The sequence below is a fragment of the Strix uralensis genome, chromosome 2, assembly GCF_047716275.1.
Source record: "Strix uralensis isolate ZFMK-TIS-50842 chromosome 2, bStrUra1, whole genome shotgun sequence".
In the NCBI taxonomy this organism is placed as follows: Eukaryota; Metazoa; Chordata; class Aves; order Strigiformes; family Strigidae; genus Strix; species Strix uralensis.
The window spans coordinates 79,933,332-79,949,548 of NC_133973.1; the positions used below are offsets into that span (position 1 = coordinate 79,933,332).

Below are 16,217 nucleotides of genomic sequence, written 5' to 3' on the forward strand. Positions count from 1 at the left end.
TTAAAGTGAGGGAAAGAGATACAAACTTCTTTGTCTGCTTTTAAGTATGTATGATGTCATAGACCTGCATGGAAGAAAAAACAACACTGAACTTTGTCCTTGAAAGAGTTTTGAAGATAAGTATTACCCATCATGAATTTTCTGTGAAACGCTCTGGCTCAGACTAAGGTTTTGTCTTTATCAGACTTGAAAGTGTTACAACTTTCCAAAGACTTAATTTCAGTAGGTGTTTTTTATCAGAGGACATTATGCTGTTTGAAGCTTTTCTTGAAAACAGGTTTGTCATATTCCTGTTCTAATTCCTGCTAGAGTTCAGCTTTGATTTGAAATACCACTTTTAGAGAACTTATCAGAAGATAGTCTTTCTTTATCAGAAGTTTCCAAGTACAGTTCTAAAAGTAAAGATCTTTGCTGCTAAATATTCAGGCATGTATCTTTACAGTGATTCTGTAACATGAAAAATAAAAGATATTTGTGATGGTGAGTATGAGGTACTGAGGTATAGATTCCAAGTGAACTGCCTTCTGTAAGCTAGCCCAAGATTTTAAAAAGAATACAATTCCATGTAGACAAAAAATGCGCATGTATGTCTATGGTGTTTCTAAAAAATGCATGCTTCAGTGCAGTTTTTAATTGTCTCGTGTACTGTGGATTTTTCAAATGTCTCTTAAATGCATTTTTCCATTCTTATTTCAGAAACTGAGAAAGGTGATCATAAAACAGGTAGAAGTAAACACTATTTAATAAATGCTTTGAAGACTGATCCTTCTTTAACTAAAGAATTACGAGTTGTTTTGGAGCAAGCCCTGGAGGACAAGCTGGAATCCCTGGGAATTAAAGCAGTAAGATTATTTTAAATCATGTAAGGGGGGTAATCTTTGTCCCACTTTTTTGCTATTCTCTTTCACTCTTGTACCACAACCCTCAACCTATAAAATCCAAAGCTAAATTTCCATGTGTTGTAAGTGTAATTCATTACCTTGAGAGGATGTCCATCAAATTGCAACTGTGGAGGATATGGCTACACCTGTGAGCAGTGTTATCAACTTTTGTGATTTCTTTACAAGCTTTGTGATATTTGAAGTTTAAAAGAGTGTATATGATTGTAGGATATAAATCCCAGAAAAAATAGCCTCTCTGTTTACAGTACAATTTGTTTCCTTAGGGCGTTCGTGGTATCCCAAGTGATCGCTTAAATAAAATTTTGCGTGCTATTGAATCTGCTAGAGAAGGCAAACAGAAACAAGAGCCTGATATTCACCGAATTCGAGAGCATCTTGAACGCCAAGTTAGCTTTAGGGTTGAAGAGAAATCATCTTGGAATAGACCTGTTTCCTGTTCTCAGCTTCCTTCAGAAGGTTAAAATGATATTTTTTTTTTGTTCTCTTACATTTTATAACTGCTATTTAAGGTTTTATTTCACAACATTTCTGTATAGCCACTTTCATCATTTTTCACATAAATATTCTATATAGTTATGGCCAACTAAACAGTTTCCGTTAAAGGGTTCTTGACATTGTGTTTAACTGCAGAAATCTTAGCTCCTATATTGGCAAGATACATAGTAACACTGAACTGCTTTGAAGAAGAAAATTACTTTTTTTCATCTTTTTTGTAAAACTATAATGTGCAGCAGAGGCCTCTTTAATTTTAGAAAGGAAATATAAAAGATACCAAACCTTGTTTCTAATAATGAGATAGATAACTTCTCTTGCAGATAAACAAAAGTGCAATCAATTGGGAATTTCCTCATCTGCCACACCACAAAAAACAATAAAACGGTCTTCAACAGCTGTCCGCCCAGCTGAACAAAGAACAACCATCGCTGAGAATACATCTACACCAAAGTAAGAGATGCTCTTCTCATAGTACTCATACCTCAGGTAACAATCCTATGGGTTTGGGTTTGGGTATTCGTGACTGATGTGAACATTTCCTGATAACCTTGTAAGAAGTGAGCAAAGAATTTACATTACTTCTATATAAATTTTATGCTTACTTAGTTGACTGTCAGTCTTGAAATAACTTGCCTTGTTATTTTTAGATCCAGAAAGCTTTTTGGAAATGGAGCTTCCAGAAAGACATCTAGCATCACGTATGTTTTGTTCCCTTGTATTTTTGAAGGAAACATTTTTGGTGACTGAATATTCACATGCTTGCCCCACAAAAGCTGCTATTAAGCTAAAATTATAAATACTTTCTGGAATGCATATTTCATATTTTGTTTTAAAGTATTATTCCATTTGAGTGTGTTGTTACAATTCCTGAAAGACAGCATGTTCTCCTTTCAGCAGATGTATTCTCTGTTGTGAACTAGAGAGGGATATTCAGTAAAATCAGGTAGTATCAATTTCTTTAGTTTTGTTCTCAGGTGCTTTTTCTGACCCAGTTAAAAGCATTTAAAGACTTTGGTGACCTAATTTTTTCAGTTTATTGATATTGTCTTATTATGACCAAAATTAAACACAATATTCCAGACTCCACTCACATCAGGTACATTACTTTGTAATTTCCTGCACTGAAAAATTCCTAAATTGCTGTGGATGTTGTCTCCCTTGGCTTCAGTAAGGCCTTTGACACCGTTTCCCCCAGCATTCTCCTGATGAAACTGACTACTCGCGGCTTGGATGGGCACACGCTTCGCTGGGTAAAAAACTGGCTGGATGGCCAGGCCCAAAGAATTGTGGTGAACAGAGTTAAATCCAGTTGGCGGCCGGTCACGAGTGGTGTCCCCTAGGGCTCGGTTTTGGGGCCACTCCTCTTTAATATCTTTATTGATGATCTAGATGAGGGGATCGAATGCACCCTCAGTAAGTTTGCAGATGACACCAAGTTGGGTGGGAGTGTTGATCTGCTTGAGGGTAGGGAGGCTCTGCAGAGGGATTTGGACAGGCTGGAGCGATGGGCTAAGGCCAACTGTATGAGCTTCAATAAGGCCAAATGCCGGGTGCTGCACTTCGGCCACAACAACCCCCAGCAGCGCTACAGACTTGGGGAGGAGTGGCTGGAGAGCTGCCAGTCAGAGAGGGACCTGGGGGTGTTGATTGACAGCTGGCTGAACATGAGCCAGCAGTGTGCCCAGGTGGCCAAGAAGGCCAATGGCATCCTGGCTTGTATCAGAAATAGCGTGGCCAGCAGGGACAGGGAAGTGATCTTGCCCCTGTACTTGGCACTGGTGAGGCCCCACCTCGATTACTGTGTTCAGTTTTGGGCCCCTCACTACAAAAAGGACATTGAATTACTCGAGCGTGTCCAGAGAAGGGCAACAAAGCTGGTGAAGGGTCTGGAGCACATGTCGTACGAGGAGCGGCTGAGGGAACTGGGGTTGTTTAGTCTGGAGAAGAGGAGGCTGAGGGGAGACCTCATCGCCCTCTACAACTACCTGAAAGGAGGTTGCAGAGAACTGGGGATGAGTCTCTTTAACCAAGTGACAAGTGACAGGACAAGAGGTAATGGCCTCAAGTTGCACCAGGGAAGGTTTAGACTGGATATTAGGAAGTATTTCTTTAGGTTGTTAGGCGTTGGAATGGGCTGCCCAGGGAGGTGGTGGAGTCCCCATCCCTGGAGGTGTTTAAGAGTAAGGTTGACTTAGCGTTGAGGGATATGGTGTAGTTGGGAACTGTCAGAGTTAGGTTAATGGTTGGACTGGATGATCTTCAAGGTCTTTTCCAACCTAGACAATTCTGTGATTCTGTAAATTATTTTCATCTAACAGAATGTCAGAACAGACTTCCTGTGGTACAGATTTGTTGACCCTGAACTTTGTTCTCCCTGCTGATCCATGAAAGCCTACCCTTGTTTGCCTGGCAAGACTTGTTATATATTGGCCTGTTGTTTTGTAAAGATAGTTGCATGGATAGAAATAGACATGTCTATATAAGAGATAATTCTGTGATAACTTTCTGAGTTTACTTAGCAGCATGATTTCTTTTAAATAGTTCTATGGATAGCTAGAAGTTATGGGAGCTCCTGTTATTTTCATGTGAGAAATATGCACATGTTATTGGAAAGGAAAATACAAGGAAGCTTAAATATGTATATAGCAATGCAGTCACTGAAACCCAGTAAATCCTTGGTTGGCTTGTATGTATTTTTGCTTAGAACTCCACCATTCAGCTCAGAGGAAGAAGTAGATGAAGATGATATTAAACAGTATTACATGTCACCAGAAGTATTGCAAAAGCAGTCAAAAACATCAAGCAGCAAAGTCAGTGCTTTTCAGAAGGCTTCTGGCAAAAGCAATATAGATGGGATGGAGGACAGTGAAACTGAAGAAACTGGAACACCTGGCAGAACTTCAAAAGGTATTTTCACTACTTTTGTATATGCATGTTGTAACAGCTGTGCAGAATTTTGCATTTCCTGATAATATTTCTGTGTTAGAAAACATAATGAAGCCAGACTATCTAGTCTTAAGTGTATATATATTTGTGTGCACTTTATGTTTTTGCTAATGTGTTTATATAGTAGTTAGAGTCAGTTCAAATTAGATGTGTATCATGCTATTTTATATAAATGCAGAAAAAGAGACAATCTCTGCCTCAGAGAGACTTTTTTTACTTATTTTTACTTTGTGGAGGATTTCTAGAGGGTTTACAGTAAAGCCTTTTACTTGTGAATGGAAACTGACAATGTAATCTTTTGTGAACTTTAGGAACAGTTATTCAAAAACTGACTGAACAAGTTGGAAAGAGTCTTTCTAACCATGGAAATAAGAACAAACCAGCTGGAGGGATTAACGTTGCACAGGCATTTATTAAGAAAGAAGAGGTGAAAGAACTGAAGGTATCACTTTTAATAGTCATTATTATTTAATTAAGTAATTGAACTATATATATATGTTACTTTTTTTTTTCATGCTGAAACCATCTTGACACAGTGGTGAACTTAATTCTCAAAGACAGTTTTGGAATTACAGCGAAGTGGTATTTTTGGGTAGATCTGCACTGGTATATAGTCGTGAATAGCTGTGGCAAGTGACCTTCTCATCCACACTGCTTATTAGCTTATACCATGACTGGTTTGGATCACTACAGCTAGCCCAAAGTTTGGGCACAATTGGTATCATTTTCATCTCCTGTTCTAGCAGCATAGAGGGAGCCCTTCTTTACTTGGTTTCCTAATATCTTGTTTTGACGGAGGAAAAAATGAATTTGCTTATCTAATATTTTAAAATATTTTTATTTCTAGAGCTTTATCTGATATGGAAATTTTAAATACATTTTAATGAGGGGACAAATTCCGTTTTTGAGTATGGTCTTTGTTCTGCTGCATCCATTTACAATCATATACTGTTTTCACTAAATCAGATCTATCACTGATGTCTCTCCATTGAGTATGGCATGTGTTCACCATCAGAATACTAACACAACTTATTCTTTACCCTTCAGGCTCCTAAGGTCCCAGTCTTGCCCTCAGTTTAGAGTTTTATAATTGGTAAGCTACTTTGATGCAAATTGATCTTTGCCTGTTTTTAACAGTTTTTAAAAGGAACAAAAGTTACTCCAAATCAGAAGTCAACAGCAGGTAGTGTTTTTTATTTCAGGTTTAGTAGTTATTAGATTGAAGTAGGCAGCCAGATACTAGTCCTAGCATCTAAGAAAATATTTTTTCACTAAATAAATTATAATTACTGAGAATCCTGTTGCCCATAATAAAAATGATACCTTAGGGCTTCCTGATTGCCATTAAATCTGAAATTTATCACTCCTTCCAGAAACAGTGCCATTTCTATTTCAGTTTCCAGAAGGGGGTGATTGTCTTAATCAACTTTAGCTCTAATGGTAGGGTAATCACATTTAGCCTGTGTGCTTTTAATTGCCACTGGTGACACTTAACTTGTCCATGTGGGAGCTGCAAACCACACCAGGCTCAAAATTACCAACTCCGATATGACGGCTACAGTGTTAATTTTCTGTCCAAATGTTACTTTGAAATTTTCTGCAATGTCAGATGATACAAAACTGTAAAATGTTCACAGGTAAATTTAGGGGATGTTACATTTGTAAAGATCACAGTGGGACACTGTATTAAGGAGTTTGGGCTTCAAGAGCAAAGAACTGTAGCAAAATAAGCCTTAAAAGCTGTGTTTTAAAGATGTGATAGTGTTCACTGGTAACCTCTCTTCCCACATGTCTCAAGCCCCTGAACCTCGAGGCAGGGACTGGGGGAATGAAATCCCCCCCATCACAGGAGAAGGTCAGGTTTGAGACCACCAGAAGAACATGAATATACATAAGCCCATGGGACCTGATGAGATGCTGCCCAGGGTCCTAAGGAAATTGTCTGATGTAGTTGCCAATCCACTCTCCATCATATTTGAAAAGTCATGGCAGTCAGGCGAAGTCCCTGACTGAAAAAAGGGAAACATCAAACCCATTTTTAAAAAGGAGGACCGTGGGAACTACCAAGCAGCCAGCCTCACCTCTGTGCCTGGTAAGATCGTGGAACAGATCCTCCTGGAAGATAGGACAAAACATATGGAAGACAGGGAGGTGATTACAGACAGATGACATGGCTTCACCAAGGGCAAATGGTCCCTGACTAATCTAGTGGCCTTTTACAGTGTAATGACTGCATTGGTGGACAAGGGAGGAGCTATGGATGTCATCTATCTGGACTCTATAAGGCCTTTGATATGGTTCCCCATAACATTCTTACCTCTAAATTGGAGACACATGGGTTTGATGGGTGAACTGTTAGATGGCTGAGGAACTGCATGGATGGCTGTGTCCAAGGAGTTACACTCAATGGCTCAGAGTCCAAGTGGAAACCAGTAATGAGTGGTGTCCCGCAAGGGTCTGTACTGGGACCAGTATTGTTTAATATTTTTATTAATAGTGCATTGAGTGCACCCTCAGCAAGCTCGCCAATGACACCAAGGTGTGTGGTGTGGTCGACACGCTGGAGGGAAGGGATGTGCCATCTAGAGGGACTTGGACAGGCTGGAGAGGTGGGACCATGCAAACCTCATGGAGTTCAACAAGACCAAGGGCAAGGTCCTGCACATGGGTCGAGGCAATTCCAAGCACAAAGACAGGCTGGGTGATGAGTGGATTGGGAGCAGCCCTGCAGAGAAGGACCTGAGGGTATTAGTGGGTGGAAAACTATGATCCAGCACTGTGTGCTCTCAGCCCAGAAAGCCAGCTGTGTCCTGGGCTGCATCCAGAGAAGCGTGGCCAGCAGGTCAAGGGGGTGATTCTCCCCCTCTACTCTGTTCTTGTGAGACCCCTCCTGGAGTGCTGTGTCCAGCTCTGGGGCCCCCAGTGTAAGGACATGGACCTGTTGGAGCAGGTCCAGAGAATGGCCACAAAAATGGTCAGAGGGCTAGAGCACCTGCACTCTGAGGATGGGCTGAGAGAGTTGGGGTTGTTCAGCCTGGAGGAGAGAAGGCTCTGCAGAGAACTTACTGCGGCCTTTCAAAAAATAAAGGAGACTTATAAGAAAAATGGAGAAAGACTTTTTACCAAGGCCTGTAGTGACACAACAAGGGGCAGTGGTTTTAAACTGAAAGAGGGTAAGTTTAGATTGCATCTAAGCACAAAATTTTTTATCATGAGGGTGGTGAGACACAGGAACAGGTTGCCAAAGGAGGTTGTGGCTGCCCCCTCCCTGACAGTGTTCAAGGCCAGGTTGGACGGGGCTTTGAGCAACCTGGTCTAGTGGAAGGTGTCCCTGCCCATGGCAGGGGGGATGGAACTAGATGATATCTAAAGGTCCCTTCCAATCTAAACCATTCCATGATTCTATGATAAGTATTTTTGCTATAATTCATTTAGAATACGTTGTGTCCCTGATGTATCAACACAGTGGGTGTTCCTGTATGGACATGAGTTCAAATGAGTTTATGAACCAGGGCAGGCATTGCTACTTGGTTTCTGTAATCTTTACAGAACAACACAATTATTATCTTTGCTAATTATATATGAATGTGCATATGTTCATGTCCATATTTGTATGTTTAAATGTAGACGTATAGTGCAAGTTCTTTAAATTTTAGGTGGGATTTTCAAAGGTCCCCAAAGACATAATTTTTTATTAGCTTAAATACTAATAGCGTAAATATTTATAGCTGTTAATGGTCATTCTCAAAACCCACAACACCATAAAACCTTTATAAGGCATCCCATTGTCGTATGTTTTATAAAGGTTATGTTTCACAGATGTTACTTCAGAAACATTTTAGAGAAAACTAATTTTGTGCTTACCTGAAGCTGTATTACCTGAGTTCACCTGTATCAGATATGGATTATGGTATTTCTTTGGAGTCAGTCTTTGAGTTAATAAAACTGCTTAGCAGTTTTGATTGGTGCTGTGTATTTACACTTGATCAGAACTGAATTCAGTTTGCAGTTGGCATTTTTCTCTGTATTTTGTATTTTAAAAATCCGTTGGGACTTAGTGGATGTTTGAGGAAGCTCTTCCCCCAGCATTCTCAATATATGTGACTCTGACTTTCCCATTACCACGCCCTCCAAATGCAGATAATTTAAAACAGCAAAATGTTGAATCCTGGTATGTTAATAATACAGCACACTGAGCAGATCTGTCAGTTTCTGAAAAACAGTTTGCAATGTTAAAACTGAATTATGTTGCAAGATAGAGCATTACTGCAGTCTCTTCCCTTCTTTAAAGACACACGACACGTTCATATTTGTTGATTTTTCTCTAGTATGTACATACCTTACATTGTTCTCTAATAGCATGAGTCTTTCTTCTGTGCAATAGAAGCACCTTCTATATCTTACTGTAATATTGAGAGACTCCAGTGAAAGAAGGTTTTAGCTTTGTGAGAAACCATCTTTCACTTTCCACAGTTAAGCTGTTTTAATAATGGCTTGATTCCATTGAACTGCATCCGATTGACAAATAGGGAGATGCTGTAGCTCTCCTTTCCAAAGCTGAATGAAGATATTTAGTTCTCGGGCAGATGAGGTAAGAAAGAACATGAACTCACTGCCTTCAAGTTCCATTTGTTTGACCTGACTCTCACTTTGTGAACTTATTATGCAAATCCACCACTTAATTAAAAATATGCTTGTACATGCTGACAGTGATTCTTAAGAGGAATACATATTTTAACATTGAACACCATGTGTTTTTTTAACTTTCATTATTTAATTTTCTCTTCAAATAAATTAGTTTTAAGTTGAAAAGGCCTTTATTGCAATATTAAATTTTTCTGAATACAGAATGCTTATATGACAAACTAAACTGCCAATTTGCATGGTAACACATCATGTCTTTATATTCTTAAAGGACTTTCCATCTCATTGGAATAGCTACTATCCCAGAAAAGATAATCCTTATTTAAGTTAGACATGTAATACCTGAAAAGATAGGTTTCTGTCAGTTATAGAACTGACAGAACTTTAAACTTTTGCAGTTCCTGACTTGCTTAAAAAATACCCACTTTTAGCTTTGGAATTATAATAGTGAATTAATATCATTTAGGTAATTGAATTATGTGGATTTTAAAACTGTGGTGATAGATGTCATAAAGGCCTTGTGCCAGTGCATTTTTCTTTAGCGGTTTCACATTGTTGAGTTTATGGAAGATCTCAGCACAACTTGAATGGACAGAGAGAAAATGCATGGTTTTTCTTCTCCTTGTTAGTTCACAGAAGTTGATGAAGATGATTGGGATATATCATCAGTAGAAGAAGACTTTTTATTGATGAAAGATGATAGAGCTCAGAAGGCACTGACAGTTCAGAAAAATGAGACAAACGCTGCATCTGTGGTCCATGCATGGGGTCTTCCAAAGACAAGTGTACCAAAGGAGGAAGGTAACGTATTCATTCTTATACATTATAAGCACTAGGCAACTGACACACCTAGAGGAGAATTTAAGTATATTACACATTGTAATTCAATATATGGTATTTTGTAAGAAAAGAACAAGTAAGAAAAACAAAGTGCTTGGTTTTAGGTCATATAAATATCATATATGATATTTGATACATACTTACACATAAACAACACACACACATAAATATACAGAGATGCCAAGAAACTTAAATTGGAGATTTTAAAACATATAGTACAATCAGCCTTCAACCTCATCTTAAAAATTAATCATCCAGGATTTTTTTTTTTAATCCCTTCCCAAATTTAAGGGAGGAGGGGAACTTTCTTACTTTTTCTTGAGAATAATATTTCAATTTTGTTCAAGATTTCTAAGTGACTTACCAGGCTGAGGTAAGTGTTTGAACTACTGGTAAAGTAATAGCCCCAATCTTACATAGAACTTACGTAGTAGTTTCTAGCCTTAACATTTCAATATACTTAAAGGTTAAAGCTATGTCAGTTATATAAAGATACTTGGGGTTGTTTTTAAAGAGAAAGTAATGTAGACACTGACTGCTTGTACTATGCATTGTGTTCTGTGCAGAAACAGCCTTCATATTATCAACACTTGTCATTTCCTCAGCAGTTGAAATTCTGGACTTTCTGAAGTCCACAGGTGTTTGCTTACATAGCATGTGATTTTATCTCATAGATATATACAAAGTAAAAATACCCCCAAAATATTACTAATAATTGTTAATATTTTTTTGTTATTTTAACAGGCCTTCATGAAGCTGATAACACAAGCACGTTAAAAAGCAGCTTAGTCACTGTAACAGATTGGAGTGATTCTTCAGACATATAATTGTTGTGTTCCTGACAGGAGGCACTGCTTTTGGGTTCTGTTGGGGTTGAAAATGTAGTCGAAAACATCAGGTGTTTCCTATTCATTCCTCATATTGGTCATGTAATAACAAGGAATACTGTTTACAGAGCTCTTGTGTCTTTCAGTCCTGAATTTGAAACAAGAATATTCATATACGCATTACTGGCCATGTCTATTTGGAAACTGAGGGTTAATTCTTCTTTCTCATGAATTCAATGGTGAAAGTCTCTTCGATTTCACTGAGGTGAAGATTTTGCCTCTAATGTTTACGTTAAAGATTGAAACTGGTCTTGCAAGAAAGAACAGAATTTGTGGCAGAGTATTAATTTATGAAATTTTTAACTGCACATTTTCTTGTATTTTATCATAAACTTTATATAAAATTGTGAACATTTTAAAGAAAATATTTCCATGTATTAAAATGTTACGTTTCTACCATGGTTTACAATAAACACCAAATGAAAAGAAAAAAGGCCTCAACTATAAAACTAGTTATTATTAAATGCCTCTTATTTTGTGAAGCTATTCTTTTTTTTTTTTTTGTATTAGAGTTGAGTCTTAGTTAACATAAAAGCATAAAAACTGGAAAAAAAACTAAAACATTAAGCTAAAGTGAGCAAAGTACTTACCTGCTATTGCAGAAATACTTTGATAATGTTTTTGTCCATATTGGCTGCCTTCTTAAAAAAACACAATAGTGTTTTGACTTAAATGAAATAAAAATAAAATAAAAAGAACTTTGAATGGCTTCTGATGTATTTTAGAAGGTATCAGTTATAAAACCTTTGCTATCATACTGTACAGTATTAAATAGAACTATTCATTTTTTATATTTACACCTTTGTCCCAAAATAACTAATGTATTGAAACTCCAAGGGTTCATCAGTTCAAGCCTCAAGACAGACCTCAGTTTGCGTCTTATTTTAGGGTCTCAGTCTAGAAGGCATTTTGTGGTTATTTATAAGCTCTGATCTCATTTACTGACTTGTCATACAAATATTCCCTCAAAAGCCATCACATTTCTATGAACAGGTTAAAAAAAAGTACTAGCTGAATTTCGGAAGTGTTGTAACTAATTCAGGATTATCTAAAATAGTGCTGTTAAGTATTGCCTGCTTTTATTTGCTCAGCCCTTAGGAACGTCACTGGCAGAGCAGGCCGGCTGGCATTGCCTGGTGTTTTTCCTTCCCTTTCGTAAACCCGTGGCTCGGAGCCGAAGGTGCCCCAGCGCCCTGCCCAGGGGGAGGGAGTGAAACCAAGGCCCTGGAAGGGTCTTGTGAGGAGCAGGGGTGAGTGCTGAGGCAGGGTGGGAGCCCAGTGGCACAAAGCAAATGCAGAATGCAGGAACTGTCTCCGAGTCTTGTCTTGCCCACCACAAAACTCCCCAGGGCCTGCAGCCTCGCTCAACCTTTGCTCTCCCTGCCACACACATGAAATCTCAGAGTCACGCATGCGTTCTTCTCGTGTGTGCATCCTTCTTAGACCATGCAAGACCCTCTCTGGTGACTTGTTTTTGTAACAACTGGCCCTGATTCTTCTTAGTAGCTGCTCCTGCCTCCCCCTGTCCCATACTTCTTTTCACTTCACCCAGTCTCTTCTTATTCCTATGGCACCAAACCAGCCAAGTTGCACGCTCTTCCACCCTGGCAATGTGATAAGGAGATAACAGCCCGCCACTTCCCACTGACTGTCATCCGGTGCTGCAGTTGCCACGTGCTCTGCAATTCCAACGTCACTGCTAATCAGTGGTGAGCTATTTTACATACTAACCTGCCCAGAGTATGGCTGTTTTGTCCAGCACTGAGCCCATTTCAGACACGGTTGCAATGATGCACTGCAGGCCATATGATGTGTGCGAAGCCATTCCCATAAGCAACTAAAATACCAAATTGGTAAATACCTCATTTATTTTTTTCAAGAAAGCAACATCAGCTCATGATTTTCAGGTATAAACTTTACAATAGCAACATCAAACTTAAAATATTATATAATAAAATTTACAGCGGTATGTAAAAAGCTGCAAGTTAGTGTTTTAAAAAGTCATTGTCGTAGTGGTAAGTACATTGGGGGTGGGGGGAATCACTCTGAATGAAACATACAAACTCATTTTTAAAATGCTTTAAATCCTCCAACAGTACAATTAAACATAAGCATTCTTGTCAAAGTGCTTTGGTGGGGTTTTGTCTGGGACACTGTTGTGGACCTTTGTACGAGAAGACATCACAGATGTGGCTCCATTATATGCATACCCCCTCCTGAAAAGAAAAGAGAATCAACAATCTACAGCTCATCCCACAGACAGGTAACATCTCTGCATCCAAGCATTTTACTCATATAAGACTAGAAGAAATGTATAAGAATGTACCTATAAATTTCAGGGGAGGGGGTAGGGGGGACGCCTCCCCTCCCTGTGTGGTCTCATTCTGGTTTGACATTCCCCCTCCAGCATCTCTCTTCTTTGCAATTCGCTTTTCTATAAAAGCATATCCCTCATTCACAGCTAAGCTAAATTAGGGCCCACTCATGAAATAGGCTGTGACAGATCCTAGGTGAACAGTTACTCCCTCCAGCTGTGCTTCTTTGTTATCACCCCTCCTCTGCTGGTGGAGGTCCTGCTGCCACCACCGCTGTCCTTCGTTGCTCTCACTTTTGATCTGATGATTTGGGATTAAATAAACTTGTCTATTCCCACTGTAAAATAACCTGACCGCTTTTCCTACATCAGTGAATGCATTTTTTTCCAGCTGTAGTAAACTTACGAAGTATATATAACACAAGTATTTTCTCTGAGGCAATAGCTTTTCTTAATTACATTAATGATGGACAAAGCATTATCCTTAAACCCCATTATTTTCTTTCATCCACAGAATCTTTGTCTGAACCTCACTCAAAGTGTTTTGGACAAGTAATCAAACCGCATATGTATAGTGGATACAAATGTGCTAGTATTGATTTCTTTCAATAAGTACAATTTGTGTTTTACCTTGGAGAATTACTGTTTTCAGCTATTGAGAAGCAGAATATACTGCCACCAATTATGCAGAGTGAAGCTCCAGCCCATCCAATGAACAAAGCTGCTCCTAATTCATACCTACAGGAAGTTAATAAATGGGTTTAGTAAAAGAGAGCATGGATTTAACAATTTTTTTCAGAATAAAAGAACTAAATTTTACTTTTTTCCTGAATAACTTTCCATTGACATACACATCATTCATCGCAAAGTCAGCAGCTCTGCCATTCACCCTTGTTCTTTTCATTATTTCCCTCTTACTCAGGAGGCAAACTCTGTCCCTGCAGTACAGTGGGGCAATGCTTACCTCCCTGCACAGCCAGCGGGTGCCACATCCCCTCCTGCATTGCTTGGCTGCGGGCTTACGTGATTCTGTGGCCTGTTTACAGCGCAGTGCACAGCTTCTGTCCCCTTGGACCATTGCAGGTTTGTTCCTGTTGGCTCCCAAACTGGACTGGGGCTTTTGCTGAGCCGGCAACTAGAGCTGCTGCCTAGAACTCTGCTTAACTCTCCCCTCTGGCGCTCAGGATCTTTCTCCCTCCCTATCCACACTCCAGCCTGCTTAAAACATGAGGTTTCTGTACATACATATGTGTATGCAATATATATACACACACACACACACGTGCAATATATGCATATACAGATGTATCTGATATATGCATATACAGATATGTACAAGCATGCATGTGCAGATGCACACATGTGTACACAGGCACATGTGCATGTGCCAGCAACTTTTTGCTCCTCTAGTCCTTGTGGCTGGATCCAGGCTGGAAGACACCGCTCCCCTCCAAGGCCTTGGGCACAGCTCCAGGTCACCAGCAATGGTCCTCTCCGCCGGCCGGGGCAGCCACAAATTGCAGTCAGAAACTCCTCAGTTTGACTCCAAGAGGAGATGGTGGTGCTTTAGGAGCATTATCACACAAGGATAAAGTTTCTAAAGCAACAGTAGCGAATGAAGGAAAAGAAGGGCATGGGGAAGAGATTCTTTTCCTCCCCCTGCTCAAGCTCAGCGCCCATAACCTGCTCTCTGGAGCTTCAAGACGAGCAGCAAGCCATGGCTGCCACCTGTCTGCTCCATTCCCCAGCTTTTTGCCTGAGGTACTGCTCTTTAAAACGCTTTCGGGATGACCTGCGTTAGACTGCAGGCCCAACAGTCTCCAAAGTCTCATATCCCTCACTATTAGGACAGACTGTGTGTCTCTTTCTCCTTCTTCTCTGCTCCAGTTCCTCCTTGAGGAAACATTTATCTCCTCCTGGCTCCTAGGATCCTGCGGTCAAAACAGAGGCCCCTGTTCCCCATCCAGCCGCAGTTACCGGTCAGGTGGCTGAGCTGTTCAAGCCTTTGTTAGTAAGTTTGTTTATTTACTGTAAGCTCTGGTGAGGCAGCCAAATGAAGGCCTCTGCTTGACAGCCTGCCTGTACAACTGAAAGACTGCGCAGATGCTAGTCTGAACATTTCCATGTGAACAGATCCTAATTTCATATTATCTGAAATATATGACTGAAAACACCTGTAAGCTGTTCTACAAAACTTGTATCTTTACAAAGATGACACTGTGGAAACACTCGAAAATTGCCTGTGAGCCCAGACCCCCAGAAAATGATATAGTGACTTCTATAATAGGTCACAAGAGGGTGAACACTGGCTGGAGAACAAAAAAAAAAAACTTTTCCATGTTTTCTAGAGATTCTAACCAGAGGTAAAGAACAGACTTTGGGGGAAAAAAAAAAAAAGTCACATAGAGAAAAAGCCACACTTAGGATATCAGTGCTAGATGCTATGGATGCCCAGGTTCAAGTAATTTCTGACTCAGGGACTTACTGCCAAAAAAAGAAGGAGATATTGGAGCTCAGAGGTAGGGCACTTCGTGAGGGCTTGCACCTGACTCTTCATGGCCCTGCTAGTGCTCTAACTTCTAGGCTTCTTTTTTCATTTGCCAATCACATCACCTAAGCAGAGTTTTTACATATGACCCATTGCTAAAAAAGGATCAGATTCCCCCAAACATTCTCCATACCCAGTGTGGGACTTAGGCACCCAAACCCCAAATTAAACTGCTGGAAACGATAACTCAGCTGCCTTTCACCCTGGAAAACTCTGCACCCAGCCCCATTTGACTTCAAAATCTGCCAAACCTGTAAAGCTTTCATTCTAACTGCTCACATTTCCAACCATGTGCTACAGTTTTCAGAAGATGAGCAGAGTTCTGCCTGTTCAAGGACTGGGGGTTCTCAGATTAGAAGCAGGTATCTACATCAGAGCTCATCACCCAGGATCCCATTACAGTCAACAGACAAGAAATGCACACAAAATACACTTCTAAAACACCCTTGAGGCACCTCTTTTAAGGAGCTGTAAAGGCAGATCAAAGTGACTAACTCTGATGTGAGGTAAGCCCCATCCTGGGGATCCCTCCATCCCCTCAGGTACTGCCAGACCACACCTAAGGTACGTGGACCAGGGTTAGGCTCCCCACAAAAGTCAGCACAGACCAGCGCAGTGCTGGAGAACACAGCTGGGCCAAG

The 16,217-nt window shown here is 40.0% G+C and overlaps 2 protein-coding genes across 4 annotated transcripts in view; one reads left to right on the top strand and one right to left on the bottom strand.

Moving 5' to 3' along the window:
- DZIP1 (DAZ interacting zinc finger protein 1) overlaps positions 1–11,147 on the top strand; it is a 42,264-nt gene extending 31,117 nt beyond the window's left edge. For both annotated transcript variants that reach the window (XM_074859413.1, XM_074859414.1), the window contains 8 exons: positions 697–842; positions 1,166–1,358; positions 1,718–1,847; positions 2,045–2,095; positions 4,102–4,304; positions 4,655–4,785; positions 9,617–9,788; positions 10,572–11,147. In XM_074859413.1, the coding sequence (XP_074715514.1) occupies positions 697–842; positions 1,166–1,358; positions 1,718–1,847; positions 2,045–2,095; positions 4,102–4,304; positions 4,655–4,785; positions 9,617–9,788; positions 10,572–10,654 (1,109 nt within the window). In that variant the 3' untranslated portion in view covers positions 10,655–11,147. The remainder of the gene's footprint in view (positions 1–696; positions 843–1,165; positions 1,359–1,717; positions 1,848–2,044; positions 2,096–4,101; positions 4,305–4,654; positions 4,786–9,616; positions 9,789–10,571) is intronic.
- A 1,417-nt stretch (positions 11,148–12,564) lies between these two features.
- Positions 12,565–16,217, bottom strand: part of CLDN10 (claudin 10) — a 60,513-nt gene continuing 56,860 nt past the window's right edge. For both annotated transcript variants that reach the window (XM_074859417.1, XM_074859415.1), the window contains exons 4-5: positions 13,659–13,766; positions 12,565–12,930 (exon numbers count right to left, since the gene is read on the bottom strand). In XM_074859417.1, coding sequence (XP_074715518.1) covers positions 12,816–12,930; positions 13,659–13,766 — 223 coding nt within the window. In that variant the 3' untranslated portion in view covers positions 12,565–12,815. The remainder of the gene's footprint in view (positions 12,931–13,658; positions 13,767–16,217) is intronic.